The sequence below is a fragment of the Solanum verrucosum genome, unplaced genomic scaffold (genome assembly GCF_900185275.1).
Source record: "Solanum verrucosum unplaced genomic scaffold, falcon-dt-bn FXZP01000235.1, whole genome shotgun sequence".
Lineage (NCBI taxonomy): Eukaryota > Viridiplantae > Streptophyta > Magnoliopsida > Solanales > Solanaceae > Solanum > Solanum verrucosum.
Window position 1 is genome coordinate 4,470,261 of NW_026019948.1, and position 19,384 is coordinate 4,489,644.

Below are 19,384 nucleotides of genomic sequence, written 5' to 3' on the forward strand. Positions count from 1 at the left end.
GAAAAAAAGTTTAACTAAAATTTCCTCCATCTCTCCGTGTATTCTCCAGAAGCTAACATTAATGCACGCTTTTGTCCAGAGACCTTTTTAAGTTAGAAAAGTGAAAATGACAGATCCTTCGAGCAAGAAAGGTGCTACACAGTGGCCTCCTCAAGGTCATTCAGAACCACTTTAATGCTGCTTATTGACCATAGCAACACAATGTTCAGGAGGAGGTAGCAATAGTATTAGCAGGAGTTGGCTTGAGCTTCCTTCACCTACTGCATTACCCACTTCTTAAAGCTTAGCAGGTACACAAGATCAAGAGAACAAAGTCCAATAGATGTTTTCCTAAACACATACAGTTGAAGAACACCTGGAGAAACATGAGCATCAGACTCACTAGGCTATTTGACCATCTTGGCTCCAAAGAGGATTAAAATAAAAATGTTTTGCAGCATAGTAAATCACATTAAAAGAACGTTGGCATGTAAATACATAATAAGGTGAGGGAGGCCCTTTGAATCTCTTCCTTCGTTCTTTTGAACTTCAAATCCAAGAACAAGCATTTACCCTTGGAATTGTAACGGAACATCTATCGTCATGTCAAATCGGTATGACTTGGTACTATCTTCATTCTACCTATCTTGTTAAATTGGGTACTAGTAGTGTTATTAAGTGCAACTAAAGAGTGATTTTTATCGGAAAAAGGTGCAAATGGAGAAATCAAATACAAATATGTATGTGTAGTCTAAATTAATAACCACTAGCATGAATTACAAATATATGGACAACAAAATTGAACTTTTTTTAATGATAAAGTGAAATATCAATTGTTTAGTGTAATGTTTTCAGAATAACGCTCATTGACAAGAAAAAATATGTTTTAGAGCCTTGATGACGGCACTAAAGTGCCCATAACGCTCAACATGGTTTGCACCTCACTTGAGGGCTTACGGTAGAGTGTATTGACAAAAATAATGCTTGCATTAGCTTTGTGTATTAGTGGCACCTTCTTTGATACCTTTTTTCATGCTATGTATAACTAATGCAAGCATTAGTTATACACTCTATTGTGTATTGAGGAGTGTATTACTAATACTATGGATTTCTAGGTATTAGTAATGCAAAGGAATTTAATACATGCATTAGCATGATTGAAGACCCAATTACCCCTCAAAAACACTTTTACATCTTTTCAACCATAATTATGGATGATACTTTTGTAAATAAATAATTTTATACAATACATATTTTTCTTAATACACCAAATCAAATAATGCATAAAAATATTCTATGTCTAACTAATGCAAGTATAACTAATACAAGCATTACTAATGCAAACACTACTAATACACTCTATTTAGTACTATTTTTATACACTCTACCAAACGAGTAATAAGTGTGCTTTGAACGCACCTTTGACAACACAATTGCTTATAAGTCATGGCGGATTGGTATGATTTGATAGTATCTTCATTCTACCTATCTTGTTAAATTGTTTACTAGTCATGCTGACTCGATATGACTTGATATTATTCTTATTCTACCTATCTAATCAATTGTTCACAAGTCGTGTGGATTGGTATGATTTGGTACTATTGTCATACTACGTATCTTGTTAAATTGTTCAGAAGCCATGTTAGATTGGTATTACTTGATAGCTGATATTTTCATTCTATTTATCTTGTTAAGTAGGTATTTAGACATAAAAAGTGTGAAATTTGAAATAAAAAGAAAATAGAGTAGTATTTGAAATGAAATTAAGTAGAAAAGGGATATTTAAAAATATTTGAACATGTGTTTAACATGAAAAACAAAAGTTGAAATTGTGAGCAAAAGGATATTACTTCAAGAAACTCATCTTCCATCTTTTTAACAAATCAGTCCAATGTATAATCAAACAATGTTTTGAAAACAAGGAAAATTTTTCTATAAATCGTATTCTACATTCATCACTAATTAAAAATGATCTTATTCAAAATAAAATAAAATTATTTCTATAGATATAATTCTTTATGGATTAAAGAAATGTATTACATAAATAGAGACTACATAAATACAAATGAGAGGGTAGGGGAGAAGATGCACTTAAGGAAGTGAAGTTTCTTCTTATACTTGATTTGAGTAATGTAGTTTATTGAAGATCTTTAAAAACTTTATTTAGTTTATACACCATGAAAATGATATTTTTCATTTTATTTGAAAATTTTAAAGTTGAAATTAAAATTGTGTTTAATCATATAAAATACAATTGAAATGAGGTTATTTTATAAAAATAATTTCTGTATGGTAATTTTGATAAAGAATTTTTTTTATAAAAGTGAACGAAGTTTCGAATGTTTTTCAAATATAACTTCAAATTCTTGTATGACCTTACACTAATTTTGGGATCATTTTTATGACCTAACACTAAATTTCAAATTTCTATGACCTATCATTAATTTTTAAATAAAAATTCTCATAAGGTCTAGATTCTGTGTCTTGACATAAAATATCTTTCTCTTTGTTTTTTCATTTGACTGCGGGTTGTTGGCCAAACAACAATCTCCAAAATATTTTTCAACCAGGAATTGTGTTTACCCAGTAGTATCTTAGCCAACTTATATTCTTTCCATTTTAATTTATTTCTTTTATCTTTTTAGTCCGTTCAAAAAGAGTATTTTTTTTCTATTTTTCACTACACTTTAGTTTTTATTTTCCACATGACATGTTTAAGATCATATGAATAAATGATATTTCGGTACTAAATACATATCTTTAATTTAAGACCATATGATTGATCAAAAATCTTTTTTTCACTTTCTTAGATTCCGTGACAAATTAAAATTAGACAAATAAATGAAACGAAAGAAGTAGTTGGCATTGTCAATGAAATCGAAAGATAGAAAAGGATGTCTTGATGAATGAGACAAAAAGGTAAGACGATGACGTCGGTGAGGCGTGAGCTATCAAAAATGGAGAAATGAGGAGCAAAAAGAAACAATACATTATTTTTTGCACTTAATAAAAAATTGAATTTTATTTATTCAAATTTTAGCTATTAAAGCGTATTTATTTTTTTTAGTTCTGAACTTTAATCATAAAATGTGTTTATTTTTGAATTTCATAATTATTTTAATGAATTTGAATGATCAAGTTATATAACAAAATCTTAATATCCTTAACCGTATATCCATTCACTTTCACCTTCTAATTCTTTCTTCATTTCTCCCACCTCTCTTTCAAATATAATTAAGTACAAGCAAAAATCTTGAGTCATCAGAAACCTAAAACTCATTTTTTTCAAGTATTAATTTACAACAACAAAAATAACTTTTAGGAGTCGTTTGGTGTGAGGTATAATGTATAATAATCTCAGAAAATGTAGGATTATTTTATTCTGCATTTGGTTGGAGGAATTAAATAGTCATGAAACTATTTATCCCACTATTTATACTTTAGTGATGTGCATGATAAGTTATCTCATATATATAGTGTGATAAGTTATCCTGAGATATATAGTTAATCTCGGGATAACTTATTCCCAATCAAACGACCTCTTAGTGACAATAAATTAATATGCACATAAACAAAAATGCTACTCTAAATTTTTTACCGGCACTAGTTAAATTCATTTAGTTGAAAGAAGCTCCAAAGTGAAGTCCAAAAAGGCATGGACATGGACTGCTTGGAGGAAAAATAATATTTTGTCTGAGTTATACATATAATAGGCTCCATTTATTTGAAAATGACATCGAACTTCTTTGGCATTAATGACAAAAAAATTATTTGATTTTGCACTATCTTCCAAAGATACTCTAGCTGTGTATTTATTCAATTATTGGAAATAATCAACATCGAATCACTATTTGCCTTGACGTTACTTATTTACTCTACTGTTAATTGCATCGTACTTTGCGGACTATACATGCATGCAATCCACATTAAAAGCATAATACATGAATAGACATTTTAATTTAGCCTCTGCCGCAAAGAAAATTTAAGCTTGTAGTATGTGGACCATATATACATAGTAGGACAATATATCTAAGACGTGTGGTGTGATTATCTCATCTAAAGTGTACACACATTTCAATGTGATATTAGAGCAGATGGAAGTCCTGAAATTGAATCTCACCGTTATCTACTATCAAAAAGATTTTTCACGTGCTTAACTCGTAATATGGAAAATCTTAGTAATCGATGATTGGTTATTTTAATTTTAGTTATCCATTCACTTCACCACTAATCACCCACTAATCACTATCATGGAATTTTAATAATCATTGATTGATTATTTGGATTTTCATGTTATTGATAAGGTTTCTATTTTCATCTATGTAATTTTTTCTTCATTACTCCATCCTCGCTTCCATTTTTAAGTGCAAGCAAAAAGTTTGAGACCGAAGCCTAAAGGCATTTTTTTCAAGCAAATGGATCGAAACGAGTCGTAAAAACTTTCATGTGCTTAACTCGTAAAAAAATTTTAGGCATGTGTGTGATGGGGCAGGTGGAAATTAAATACACCAAAATAATAAACGTTTGCTATCTCTAATAACTTAAGTTTTTAGATGAGATGATAGTTTCACTCTGCAATAGCCTCAAGCCCTCAACTAACAACTAATTAAACACTCCACAATTTTGAGGATGTGTATCCAAATACTTTAACCTGTCTTTATAGTGTCAGTTGAACGCACTCCAACTTACAAAATGATCATTTAGACACCTCCAAAATTAAATTTATGTGTCAAGTTAGGCGTTAGCATTGAGTATAGCTACGATACAGTGAAGACGAATTAAGGTGTCTATCTACATTATCTTGTTTGATTTGCTAATACCAGTTTCTTTTGTTTCTGACCAAGGAGTAAAAATCTTGACGTTTTCAAATGATGTAAATATTTTCCTTTTTAATTTCTTCATGACGCTTGATATATGATAAACAATGTAGAAATGAAGTTTTAGAACACTTTTGAAAATGGAAAACAGATTTTTAAGACATTCTTTCTCTAGCTAAATACGAGTAATAATTGCATGTTTTTACATGTCAATAAAAACCTATATAAAAAAAAAACAAAAAAAAACAGTGAATTGGGAATTACATTGGTAATATAAACTAAAAAAGATGGTATATTCATATGTATCACTCATAATTGCATAGTTAAGGTTGTAGACAATTATACTTTTCATACTAAATTAATTACTAGCTACTTATAAATTTCCATCATTTTCTTATTTTATTTAACTCTATAATCTCTCTTAGTGTGTCCCAAAAAATTGTCTTATCCAACTTGTCCAAGCTAAGTCACACATGACTCACTAGAGTTGCATTTATAATATTATTTGGTGCCTAATTGTTTGGTTTGAAGGAGCTGAGCAAATTATAGATTAAACTTTTTGGGACAAAGTGAGAGGTATTAGATCAATTTAATTAGCTCTGGGGATTATCTGATGTATTGACTTTTTCACTTCCAAAATGCTTGCTTTCCTTCCATATATATCTTCTTTTACCTGCAAAACAAATAACAAAAAAGAGTTATAATCTGTTTAGTCAAGCTTTTAATATCAGTATTACTAATACTTTTGTTATGAGTAGTTCCTTCATTGTTCGCAGTTGGGAGAAGCTATAAGCAGATAAAGCAGAAATTCTTTTTGCTAGCAAATAAAGCTAAGTATATATAATATTAGTAAATATTGTAATCAACCCCTGTCCTCCTCCCAGATACTAGCAACAACTTAATGCTCTGCCACTCTATTGTACTGATACGTATTAAGATATAATAGATCACCTCATTTTGTACCAAAATACAAAGTTGTTAAGAATTCAAAATTTATAAAATTCAAATTCTAAATTTGCTTCGCTTCTGTTTCTATTAATTTTTATTATTGTCAAAATTATAAACAAAAAAGGTCATCCAAATAATGTACTTAAATTATTTTTGTCATACCTTAGCTCTTAACTCAGCCAATAAGAGGCCAGTATTAAGAGATGATTGGATTGCTACAACTTCCACTTTAAGTTCCCTTAGCATTTGCATTACATCTAACAACAACCCTTCTTTGTGCGGACACCGGAGCTCCACCAATGCATCGTTTTCGATGATTGAGACTTCCACTTGCAAAACTTCCTCATCCATAGGTGGAGACACCGTTATCTTTGCCGGTGCTCTGCCTATACTTCCCTCCACCGTACTCTTCATTCTCTTACCCTTCCCCGGAAATGCCTTCACTATTGTTGTACCACTCTTTTCATCTATTTATCACGTAAAAAATTTAATAACAGTTAAAGTTATGCAAATATTAGTTATTTCATGTTCTATGACATAAATTAAATATGACCTTCATGCATATTGTAGAGCATTAAAAATGTTATGTTTTATATGGAAAAAAAAAGATCAACCAAACAATGTGTAACTTATGCTCGATTTATGTAGTTACTTTTCCTCGTTTTTGTAATAAAACAATATATTAAATCATAACCAATTTTTATACCTGAATAACTCCTCTCTAACGAGGAACTATAAACCACCCATTATATGTATATCTCTTGATAAATATAGTAATTGATGATAATTTGATAAAATGGTAAGTAACCTATTACTATTATTTAGAAATTTTTCTTTGAATAATATGTTTGTGTGAAATATTATTTAGGACACTATTATTTTGTTAACTAACAAATGATAATGCTAAACAAATTAGCTCATGAAACTACAATCTATCCGATTTGTTCAAGATTGGATTGATAATTAACTCAACCATTTATTAATTTAGTCCACTTGATCGATCTAAACTCAGTTCAATCCGTTCAATTATCAACGTGTAGTAAAAAATAAAATATACCTGCATTTTTTGTGGTTTCCGCGTGACGATCACGCGCTTCAAGATCCTGAACTTTCTTACGTAACTGCTTCACATACTCTATTGTATCACCAAGTATCGATGCTTTATCCATTTTCGTAACGAACGGTACTAAGGACCTTAAAATTATAAAACGCTCATTCAGCTTCTCTCTACGACGTCGTTCCGCTAGTACATGATTCCCGCTCGTCTCTTCTTGTTGTGTACTACTATTTATCGTACATCCTTTGCGGAACCGAGACGTTGCGGCCGAAGAATCGGGCGCAGCGTCTCGTGACTTTGGAGAAAGAGCTTCTGGTAATTGGTGTAATTTTTTAGTAGTGTGGAGAAATGGGACAGTGAATAGTATGTTTTTGAGCAGCCACTGGGAGCTGGTCCCACTGCCGTCGCCGCTGTTGTGGCGACGGCAGTGGGAGGGATTTGGGCTACAAATGATGGGCCATAATGTGAAAGCGGATTGGGCTGAATCAGGAGAAATAGAGCCCATTATGGTAGTAGAAGAGGCAAATTTGGAACTTGTGTTTGAGAGGTGTTCAAGTACAGCTGAAACTGTTTGAGAATAATGTGCATCTTCTTGTGATAATTCATCATAACTAGGGACACCTGCATTTAATTAAAAAAAAAACTTGAATTTTTAAATATTGAATTATCGTAGTACAATTTACTAAGACGTTATATATGTTACTGATATTTGACGTTTAATCTTATTTAGCTTTAAAAAAAAGTTGATTTAATGAATTTACTGTACCTAGAAGAAGGAATATATTTGTTAACATAAGTTTTAAGATGAGATGATCATACTATTTCAAAATATACTGTCGATCTATTTTAACACATAGTAGAAGGTAATTTACCTTATTTTCATAGTTATTAATCTCATTATGAACAAATTATAGTGTAAGAAATATTTTATATCATAAGCATTTAAAAGTTTAACTCAATTTTAATATGTTAGCGAATAAAAAATAAATTCCCTTAGAATTCTCACCAGACAAATATTTGAATTCTCTGTCTTATCAAGTACAAATATCTTTTATTTTTTCCCTTCTTTCAATGGAGCTTGTTTAATGCCAACTGGGAACCTAGCTCGAGAACAACTTCTTACTAGTAAAAGCATAGCCTAACACCCTTCGTCGGAAAATTAGATCGTATATATAGGTAAAATATTCACTCTTATATGAATATATTAAAAGATGAACATCCTTAGTCACAATAAGGGTTGATAGTCCAGTGATAAGTATGCTCATTTAAGTCCCTGGCATCTGTGGTTTGATCCTCACTACTTCTATTTTCTTATCCTAATACAATCTTCTTTGGACCCAATTATATTTAAGAACAAAAAATGGTGAGTGTTTGATTCATTAGTTGGTATTTTTGTTTAATCATTCAGATAGTAATTGTCAATTTTTTTAGCTATGCATTACACATCTCATGTAAATTTAGTTTTTAACAACGTAGAATGTATTATGAGATATATGGAAGGGGGCTGATTTTCCTGTCTTTTGTTTTAATAGTGTGTAATATACTAAATGATTTTTAAATTTTATGATGTTAAGTATAGCAAGTGTTAGATTAACGAGCGATTCAAATTTAATTAAAAAAAATATTATTTTGAAACAGACTAAACACTTAAATTGAAACGGATGGAATAATAGTACCTGTTAAATGTTGAAGGTCTTGGAAGTTAGCCCAACTAATTGCAGTCTCAGCTTTGAAAGAGTCAGCCGTATTTCCAGCTTGGCTAATACCATCCAAATATAAATCAGTATCCATATTATTAGAGCCATCATCCGGCGAGCCGAGCCGTATAGTTTCAGACATATCAAGCTGCATGACCTCACTAGCCTCAGCCGCTATAAGATTAGCCGCCCCAGCAACACTTTGAATTGCTATACCATCCGAGTCTAATTCAACTTCATCATTTTCTTCTTCGTCATCCTCATCCTCGTCCTCATCCTCATCCTCATTTTCTTCTTCTCCAGCAATTCTACCGTCTTGATCCGCTGGACAAATACCAGCGGATGACAGAGTATTGCTGGAGTAAAAATGTGGCTCCGAAAAGGCGGCAGGATCCGAAGTGGAGTGCTCAGATAAAGCTGGCTTTGGTGGCTGAACTTGTTGTTGCTCATTGAAGAAGCTTTTTACATGATGTATGAATCCAATGTCTTCTTGAACCTATGTTGTGTATCATGTACAATATATTCTTCGATCGATTAAATTATATATATTGATAATATAAACATTATATATATATATATATATATATATATATATATATATATATATAATGTATATAATTTAAATTTATAAAATTAAATTACTACAAAGTGTATTAATATAATGTAGATATATTTGAGAACTTATTTTACGTTTTTACCCTTTCTGTAGTTCCCAGTTCCACTACACCGTCCAAGAGAGGAATACAAACGACAGTCTGCAACATTTTGAACTCAATTAAATTATATTTTTTTAACTTTTTTAAATTTCATATCAAATTAAAATTATCGAACGAATTGAAATGGGAGTACACAAGTAAAGTATTTCTCACAATAATTGGAAATTAATAAGTCAAAGGGTCTGCAGGTAAAGTTTATTACCTGTATGCGGGCACTCTATATAATAGGCATGTCAGTGTTCCATGAATAAAACAAAAAGAAAAGAGTCAGATAATTGAACTGATTTCAACCAATAGATGACAAGAAAAAAAAAACTACTATTCTCTCCGTGTCAATGATTTAGTTTGACTTAACATAAAGTTTAAGAAAGAAAAAAAATATTAAAATTTGTGATCTAGAATAAGTTATATATATTTGTGTGACAAAATCATTTTATTAAGAATTAAAAAAATAAATATTTTAAAATTAAATTATTACTAAATATAAAAATATATCATTCTTTTTAAACTAATTAACTAAAAATAAAAACAAGTCATATAAATTAAGACAGAGAAGCAACAGTTTTATTTAGGGCACAATTTTATAGTAATTTCAATCACGTGTAAAGAAATGTTCACGAGCAGACTATGAAATCTTTTATATCATCTCTGTTTGATTCTGTGTGATATTATTTTCTTATTCTGGTAAAATAGTGAGACATTTTTATATATTTAGAAACATTTAATTTATCTATAACATAGCTACATGTATTTATGTCATTTTTTAATCACAAATTTCAAAAGTTTTGCATAATCACACAAATATTATAATTCTGATTTTTATTTAAATGTTATATATAATATTGAGTCAGGTTATAATTTATATCATAGAAATTAAAATAAAAGGAGTTAAAAAAAACTCTCATGCGTGATTCATGATTATGAATAATTAGGAGTCACGTGAAATGATTGATGAAAATAAAATTTTCTATGTCCTATATATTCTTCACTCAAGAGTATACCAACAACAACATATTCAATGACCAGTAAAATTCCATTTGAGGAGGATAACGTATATAAAGATCATACTTTTATTTCGTGGAGGTAAAAAATAGAAATTAAAAGATGATAGTGATTAATACCTTAGCAAGAATAGCTCTACAGAAGACTTTGCTATCAACCTCATTTGCGCCCATTATCCATATATGATGTTTCTTTGAATAAGCCTTGCCTGGTAATCTTTTTTTGATGAAAACAAAAGATCAGAGGTAATGTCATATGATACTATTTCTTTATCAATTTATTTTTTAATAACATTATTTAAATATTTAAAATGATTTAACAAACTAATTCTCATTTTAATTCTTGTTAGAGGTGGATGAAGAAGTCAATTATCTTGTTACTTGATGTGGATGATGTACCAAACTAATTCTCATTTTAATTTTCTTCGATGATAATTATTTATGGAGTAATCATATGACAAATTAATCTAGAAGTCTTCAATAAAAGAAGGTGACTTACTGAAATAATAACTACTTACTATATTTAATTAAGTAACCATACGTCAAAAAATTGGTAAAAACATTTCATTCTAGATTTCAATAAGTAACAATTTTTTAATATGTCCCCACTATTCCTAAAGTAATAAGCAACCCATTATTAATTATATATACGTCAATATTTATTAGACCATCAACAAGGATAAGAGTAAGCATTGAAGTTACCATATTAATTAACTTATTTTATCAGCACATTTAATTTAATCTATAGCTAACAGTGACTTGTAGAGTTAAATTTTCTATGAATATATGGTCTCTCATTAATCAAAGACTTAGGGAGGTCACAGTTGAAGTTGCTTCTTTTGTGTATTCTTGCTTTTATTTCGATGTAACAACCCTCATTCACTCTCCCATTACTACTTCATTCATATTTACTCGTTCATATTTAACTCAACACATTTTTAGAAGTGTTTCTTCTTATTTTTACCTGTTTACGGTTCATTTTATTTGTTTATTATACTAAAAATAATTATCCAACTTTACTTGTTCAATTTTAAAATCAAGAGATAAGTTCTCATTTTATGTCTATTTTACCCTTATTATTAAATATTTTCCAACATTCATATTACTTATAATTAATTTGGGAGATATAGTAAATTAAAATTACCCTTTCATTTATTGTTTCTCAAGGAATGTGTCAAATCAAATATGGAGAAGTAAAGATGGACGGATGGAGTAATATACTCCCTCCATTCACTTTTACTTGTAATGTTTCGACTTGACACACCCGTTAAGAAAATAATAATGGGCATGGGTATTTTACCGTACTACCCCATTAATTGATGTTTAGTATTAGTTCTTGAAAAATGATTTGGAGAATAATTAATTAATGCTAAGAGTAAAATATGAATAAGTAAATTATTTTTTCTTAATATGTTAAAAGTGACAAAATAAAGTAGTGGACAAATAAAAATGAACAAAGAATATAACATGATTGTTTTTCTACATCATCCTTAAATTTCAAAAAACATTTCTTTATTAAAAAAGTTAAACTTTGTATGTAATAAAATATATTGTCAGTATATAGATGTTAAATTCAGGTGGACGATAACTTACCCAATAGGTGGAGGAAAAGAGAAAGAAACACACATGAGATAAAACCACTCGGATTCCGTCAAATCCTCCGGCGACAAGGCTGCCGACGGCCTTCTCGTCGGCGGATTCGAGTCGCCGGCAGAAAGTGAATCATAAAGTTCTCTAAGTTGTTGGCTTCTATGAAGATAAGCTTCTTCAGCAGTAACTTCCATTGGCTGCACAGTTTTCCTTGTCTTTATAGCTCCATTATAATATCCATCTCTCCACACTAACACCCTATATATCAAACAATATATTATTATTATTAAGAATGTCGATAGTGACAGATCCAATCATGAGTTTACGAGTTTGTAAATAAAAAATAAGTATATATACTTTTAAGAATCATGAGTTAGCTGAGTACTCATCACGTTTAAATTCTGAATCTTCCAATATTATGTACGTAATACATAATTCTTGATATTAAACAAAGGGAAAGAATCTTAATAGATTCAAGAGTTCATAAAATTTAGAGAAAAACAAATATCTATAGAGTGAGATACATAATTTTCAAAAATAATTATCTGTCTTAAATCAGAACTCAAAACACCTAAATTCTAAATGCTTCATTATTTAATATAAGACAATTGTTGATAAAGGCGCAAACTTTTTAAGGAATCAATCATATTTTCCAAAATATATATTTCAAAATTGACTTCTCAAATTCAAAACTCAAAATATCTGAATTCTCTATTATTTAAAAAAGGAAAAATGTTGACATGAAAAAAAAAAACATATATTTTAAAAATCAACTTTTTGCAATTCAGAACTCAAAACATCTAAATCAATACGATTCAATCGAGACAATTAGAAAAGAAAGACATACGTACCCTTGTTTTGGACAAAATTGCCAAAAAAGACTATAAGTCCATTTAACCGACTGGACGGAATTCTGCAACATGTTTTGTAACTGCAGGCTATTAGGCTGTATAATCTCCATCATTAATCTACTAGCTAGATTTAATTATTTGATTTTAAACCTTAGACTAAAAAACTAATCAACAAAATTAAAATGTATTTTCTTGGAATTTTGTAAAGAAGAATGAAGAGATTTTTTTTATTTTTTTGAGAGAGATATTGATGAAGGGTATAGAAGGTGGTTGATTTTTTTTGACTGGTTGGTGCCTACCAGATGGTTATGGACTTAGTTTTTTTTTTTTTTTTTTTTTTGGTCATGAGTATTGATATCTCCATTTAATAGATTTTGTAACCATTATAACCTAATGTTTTCTAACAAGTCACTATTTTTTTTGTTAGAGATATCGTCCATTATTTGGGAATTACCCTATTATTAGAATGATATTTAACCATGTATACTATTGACCCTATATATGTTGCTTACTATCTATGGCTATATGTCAACATCTATGTTTAATTATAGGTTTTATCTTTGTTAGGTGTGAGGACTAAGCTTCCCTAAATGATTTAAGTATTTCATGTTTTAAAGGGGGGTCACTATCAAAGAATGGTAGATCGATCCGAGTCAAAAATTTTAGTAAAAAATTTTCAATTTATATAAAAATAAGCTAGATTAAGCCCTTGTTTCAAGTCAAAGGGATTCGATCCATATATTTATCACACCTTTTATTATTTTAAATAAAATATATGTATAATAAGTGAACTTTTTTAGCAAGGGGTATCATATCATTTGAACCCCCCTACTTTAAGGTGACGGCTATGCCTCTACCACTAAATTAAAGGGTGTGGTGAATTGTTGAGATTCCTTTAATTTTAATAAGAGATTTTACAATTGAGATTCAATAATGAATGTTTTTTTTTTGTTAAAGAGCGTTTATGGATAATCCCAAATGTAACTAGTCACTTTTCAACTTGTTAATAACGTCTTAGAGTTCAATCCATGAAATTTAAAACTTCATGACAATAATTAATTTTAAAAATATGGCCAAAAGTTTGTCTTTCTTGATAACGGTGTCACTTTTTAAAATGCGAAATAATAAATAAAATAATATATATAAAAAAACCAAATACCATTCACATACACTACTATACCTTTTCTAAAAAAAATAATTAAAAAATATTATAACTTTTTCTTTATGAGTTCACTTCTTCGTTTTCAAATTTATTCAAAATAGTGAACAAAAAATGAACCAAAACAACACCAAGAAGAACATACCACGAAAATGAAGAACCTAACCACTAAGTTGCGTGAACCTTTGTGTCTTGAAGTGTCACTTGTTCAAATATATCCGCACTGTTTTTTTTATGTAGTGTCACGTGATACCCCTCGTACCTTAATAAATATGTCCCTCACAACTAACAGTTGTACCACACTTGACCTTGAGCCGATCCAACTAGGCATGTATGCTACTGACGCATACCAGTTACACTCAATGAATACAAATAGATATATCTTGACTTAACAAAGTCCAGATCGAAAAGGCCACAATCAGAGAATCATACAACAAATATCTCGGCTAACCAACATTTCAAAATAGAACATAAGTAATTAAATCCCTACGCGGACCATCGAAGCCACCATAATATTCATAACACATAATTGTTATGTGGATCTTCGAGGACATCATGATATCTATAACCACAAAAGATATGCAGACAAATGCCAACAAGGTTGTCATGTGATAGTGCAAAAGTAACAAGGTCAACACGAACAACAATGTACAACTATTTATCCCTAGTTTACAAGCTTCTAAAGTATTATACTTAACCGGGATAAGGTCCCAGCCTATCCATCAACTATCTACAACAAAAGATTGACAAATTTCTGAATCTAGATTGCTCATCTATAACATAACCATGTATATATGCTATATAACTATGTATCATAAATGTATATACATTCATATATATTGTTCATATAAATATGTATATACTACAGTAATTCATCTTTCTCAACTTTTTTTTTTTTAATTTCAACCAACCCAAATTTTCTCTAAATAATCCCAATTGATGAAGCAAACAAATAAAAACTCAATAGCTCAAAAAAGAAAGAAAATTCTTATAGAAAATCACATAGCTCAGAAAAGAAGGATTTTTTATTTATAAAAAATTATAGGAAATAATGAAGAAAATAATATTTTCGGTATAATAAAGGAAACAAAAGAGAGGAAATTATGTACATTTGATACATACTCAAATATAAAATAGATTAGAAGCTAAGTGTGAAGTATAAGGATTAAGGGCATAACAAGTTTTGATAAGTGACTTATGAACTAGGTTCACAACACTACAGTTCAGATGCACTCGTATAACATAATAGCAAACACGCATATTGAAAAGACACATGAAAGCAAAAGGAGTTATTGTCACGCCCCAAATCTACATTCTGAACATGGTCGATACTTGAGAACCATTGTTGATTTCCAAGCAAACTCTTGGCCTGTCTGACTATCGAGCGGAAGATTAACTCAAGCAAAATTAAGCTTTAAAACAAAATTAAACCATTTAATCTCAAAGTACTCAACCGTCTCAATATATTCTAAGAATAATAATAGCTGAAAACAGTTTAACAAAGGAATACTATAAGCATACTCAAAACTAACTATCTATGAAGCCTCTGTCGTTCAAGATGAATATTGGGACAAGATTCACGACATCTCAATAACTAACTAAAAGATAAACGTGGAGTCCTTCAGAATGCAAGGAGGATCACCAAAAGCTAATTGGGAGTGCAAAGTGATCTCAACGAAGTGTCTGTTGATGATCTGAACACCTGTATTTGCATCATAAAAAGATGTAGGTCGAATGACATCAATATATTGAATGTACGAGTATGCGATATAGCTTAAGCGAAATGAACAAATAAAAATGTAGACATTGAAATTTTGCGGACTCTACAAGACGTGTTCAATTCTAATTGAGACTCTAGAAAGTGTGTTCAGATTCAATTAGAATTCTTGGAGGCTACTCAACCCTAAACCCTAGTTTATGCCTATATAAAGGGTACTAAATTCCCTTAAAAGGCATCTCAAAATATCACATAAACTCTTGGGTATTTTTAAAGATCAAGATCTCAAATATTCCACAAAAGTCATGGAATATTCATATGGAGGTCAAATCTAAATCATCCTAGTTCGAGAAATATGCCACTAGCGATCCTCGAATCATGGATAAATTTTAGGAGAGTAGAATCAAGGGAGGAACATAATTGTACTCGCAATCTTGATGAATAAAACTATGTTTCTTCAGATTTTATTTGTGTGGTTGATTTATTTTCCATATGTTTAAAATTTGTTGCAAACAAATTGACACGTCTAGTGGGACCAAATCTGCCCTTCATCTCTCCTCTCTTAAATCAAATCTGAAAATCTGAAGCTACAAAGGTGGAAGAATGAGTACTTCAAGCCTTGTCTTTGAGTTTCATTGAGTCTACACTCCGACAAGCCTTGAAACAGGGGGGATTTGTAGACATTGAAATTTTGCGGACTCTACAAGACGTGTTCAATTCTAATTGGGACTCTAGAAAGTGTGTTCAGTTTCAATTAGAATTCTTGGAGGCTACTCAACTCTAAACCCTAGTTTATGCCTATATAAAGGGTACTAAATTCCTTAAAAGGCATATCAAAATATCACATAAACTCTTGGATATTTTTAAAGATCAAGATCTCGAATATATATTCATATGGAGGTCAAATCTAAATCATCTTAGTTCAAGAAATACGCCACTAACCGCCCTCGAATCATGGATAAATTTTAGGAGAGTAGAATCAAGGGAGCAATAGAATTGTACTCGCAATCTTGATGAATAAAACTATGTTTCTTTAGATTTTATTTGTATGATTGATTTATTTTCCATATGTTTAAAATTTGTTGCAAACAAAAAGGACATGAATGATGTAAATATATACTCAACTGAATGTAAAGAAATAAAAGAATGAAAACATTTGAACTTTACAAATACTTACTCATCTCAGAACTCAACATATTACAGTAAAACCTTACTGAATTAATACTTGGTAAATTAATAATCTCTCTAAGGTAATATTTTCTTCCGGTCCCGACTTGGGCCAATGGAAAAAGTCACTTATTTCGATAAGATAATAAGATAATATATTTTCAGAAAACCCCTATATAAATATATGGTCTCATTAATATTATAAATTAATAATTTTTTAAATGTATAAATATATCTTAAGATGATTTAGTGAAATGTGATTCTATTGTGTTTTGTTTTTTTGTTAAACTTTCAATCTAGTTTAAGTTCATCTCTAATTTTTCTTATTGCATCCAAAAGTTCTGGTGTTGTCTTTTCGAACTGCACCATAATATTGAGAAGAATTCTAGATACGATAAATGTTTTCTTACACATAACTGGTTCTAAAGGTATTGTATCATCTACAATTTCATCGTCAACACTGTTTTTATGGTATCAACAATTTCTTCTAAGCTCTGGACTACTGAATATGTATCATTTTCACTTGGATAATTCAATAGGTTATTGACGTCCATTTTATTGCGCTAACCGAAATTATTAATCATGACCTCAAGTTCATGAATGACGTTTTCACAAGTGGGTGAGTTCATTCAAATTCTTTGAGATTTCATCCTCCAAACAAATTTTGCAGTGTCAAAAATAATTTATTGTTATCTTATGCTGAACATTTGTCGTCCAAGCCGGGATTGCAAAATTCATAGCATCCAAAACATTAATTTTTCCTGGATCGGTTTCATTTCCCACTTGATAGCCTTCTAATATCCTACAATAAAATTTGTTCCGATAGTACATCTTGAAAGCTTTTATTATCCGAGCATCACAATGTTGAATCTCAAAACACTCTATAAATTAATAATTATTAATTTATCGATAAAATAATACCTCTATAAAATAATAATATTTCACGGTCCCAACTATATTAATTTAGTGAGGTTTACAGTAAGTTATATAATAAAAATACACTTTCAACTTTATTTGGGAGATTCTCTAACCGGCAACCATCAATATGAATTACATGATGATACAACGTCTCGCCCACACTGTCAAAACTGTCTTATACCTTGTCGGGATATAGAACATCTCAACTAAGTGGATTCACTAAAGCTCTGCTCGATATCAATAAGGAGTCGTCTAAAAAGTAAATTATTTTACCCATGTTGTCAATATGGTTTATGAGGAATGTGAGTTATTTGAACTCATCCTCATATCAGTGCTCAATACTACTCTCAATAAATATATACATGCTCAAATGTATAAAATCTTATCTTTCTCAATTTGAGGTAATTACAAATATCCTCTCAAAAGAGGTAACTACTCTAAAATATCTTTGAACTCATTCACACATTTAGAAATCAAAGTTTCTCTTTTCTCAATCTAAAAAATGATATCTTTGAAAATACTTAGTTCCCTGATCCTCTTACTCAATTCTTATTTCAAAACTCATCTTTTGCTCTCCTCATAAATCAATTTAAAGACGAAACATTTGTTTTGAAAAGATTTTCAAGTTTAACTCAACAGTAGGATTCATGTTGAATTATAGACATGAACAAATAACATCAAGGATCTCAATACAATGATAAATAACTCAATACTCAAGAATTAAGAACTCATAACTCAACAATATAACTTGTCTCAAGAATACTCAAATTTAAGGATAAATTCTAGATTACTCTTTTAATGAATTTAGACATATGTAGAGCGTGAGGACGAACTAGCCCAACACTATGATAGTCTTACATACCTAGAAGAACAAAGTTCTTGGAGAAATCGGTGAAAACTCGAAAGCCTAGCTTTTCTCCTTAGGAAACCTTTTTCTAAGACTTGGAAGTGTTAGTGATCGTAAAAGGATTGGTTAACACTGTTTAAATCCTTAACTAGGTGTAAAAATGTTGAATTAAAGGTTTAGAAGGTATGGAAAAAGATCAAAACACCCTTAATAAAACAGCCGGAGAGATCTACGGTTCCGACCTATGGTCCGTACTGGTCGACCGTAGAACCACTTAGGGGCTCAAAATTGGACAACTTCCTACGGATCGTGAACTTTCTACGGTCCGTAGGTCCCTTTCGTAGAACTTAAGTTCGAACTCAAAATCTCACTAAGTCTTGATCACTCCTACGAAGCCCATCTACGACTCGTAGAACAAATGGCGGCTCGTTCAGTCAGTCTGTAGACCAACTTCAGAAACCCAAAAATCTTAAACACTTTACACGAAACTATTCTAGGACCCGTAGACTGTTCTACTATATCATAAAAATATACATATACTCTTATAGTATCATTGACTAATGATTAATTTTTGAGCAAGAAACCGTAATGATACCAATACATTATATATATACTTATTTAGTATCAGTTAAACAAAATTATCAGCCTTAATGAATGGGGTATGGGCTGTAAATTTTTTTGTGAGAATGGGTATTTCTTAAATTAGGGTATGAAGATGTAATTATTTTGAGTAATATGACCCATTTATGTAGTTTTTCCTTCCCTCTATCAATCAAGATTTGAACATATGGTTTACCTGCAACAGAAAGATGCAGAATTTGAGACTTTGTTTGTATACCAAAAATATTTTTTCTGAACTTAAAACTTTGTATACCAAAAATATTCTGTGTCTCACTTGATTTGAACATCAGGTTCTGAAT

General features: G+C 30.3%; 1 protein-coding gene across 1 annotated transcript; it reads right to left on the reverse strand.

The window, feature by feature from the left end:
* Positions 1–5,384: 5,384 nt before the first annotated feature.
* LOC125813567 (transcription factor BHLH42) lies at positions 5,385–12,836 on the reverse strand. The gene is made up of 9 exons (XM_049493042.1): positions 12,657–12,836; positions 11,809–12,063; positions 10,336–10,432; positions 9,417–9,431; positions 9,197–9,253; positions 8,478–8,994; positions 6,802–7,422; positions 5,907–6,211; positions 5,385–5,469 (listed from the first exon to the last, which is right to left on the reverse strand). The coding sequence occupies exons 1-9, from the start codon at positions 12,767–12,769 to the stop codon at positions 5,386–5,388; spliced, it is 2,064 nt and encodes a 687-aa protein (XP_049348999.1). The 5' UTR covers positions 12,770–12,836; the 3' UTR covers position 5,385.
* Between the last annotated feature and the right edge of the window lie 6,548 nt (positions 12,837–19,384).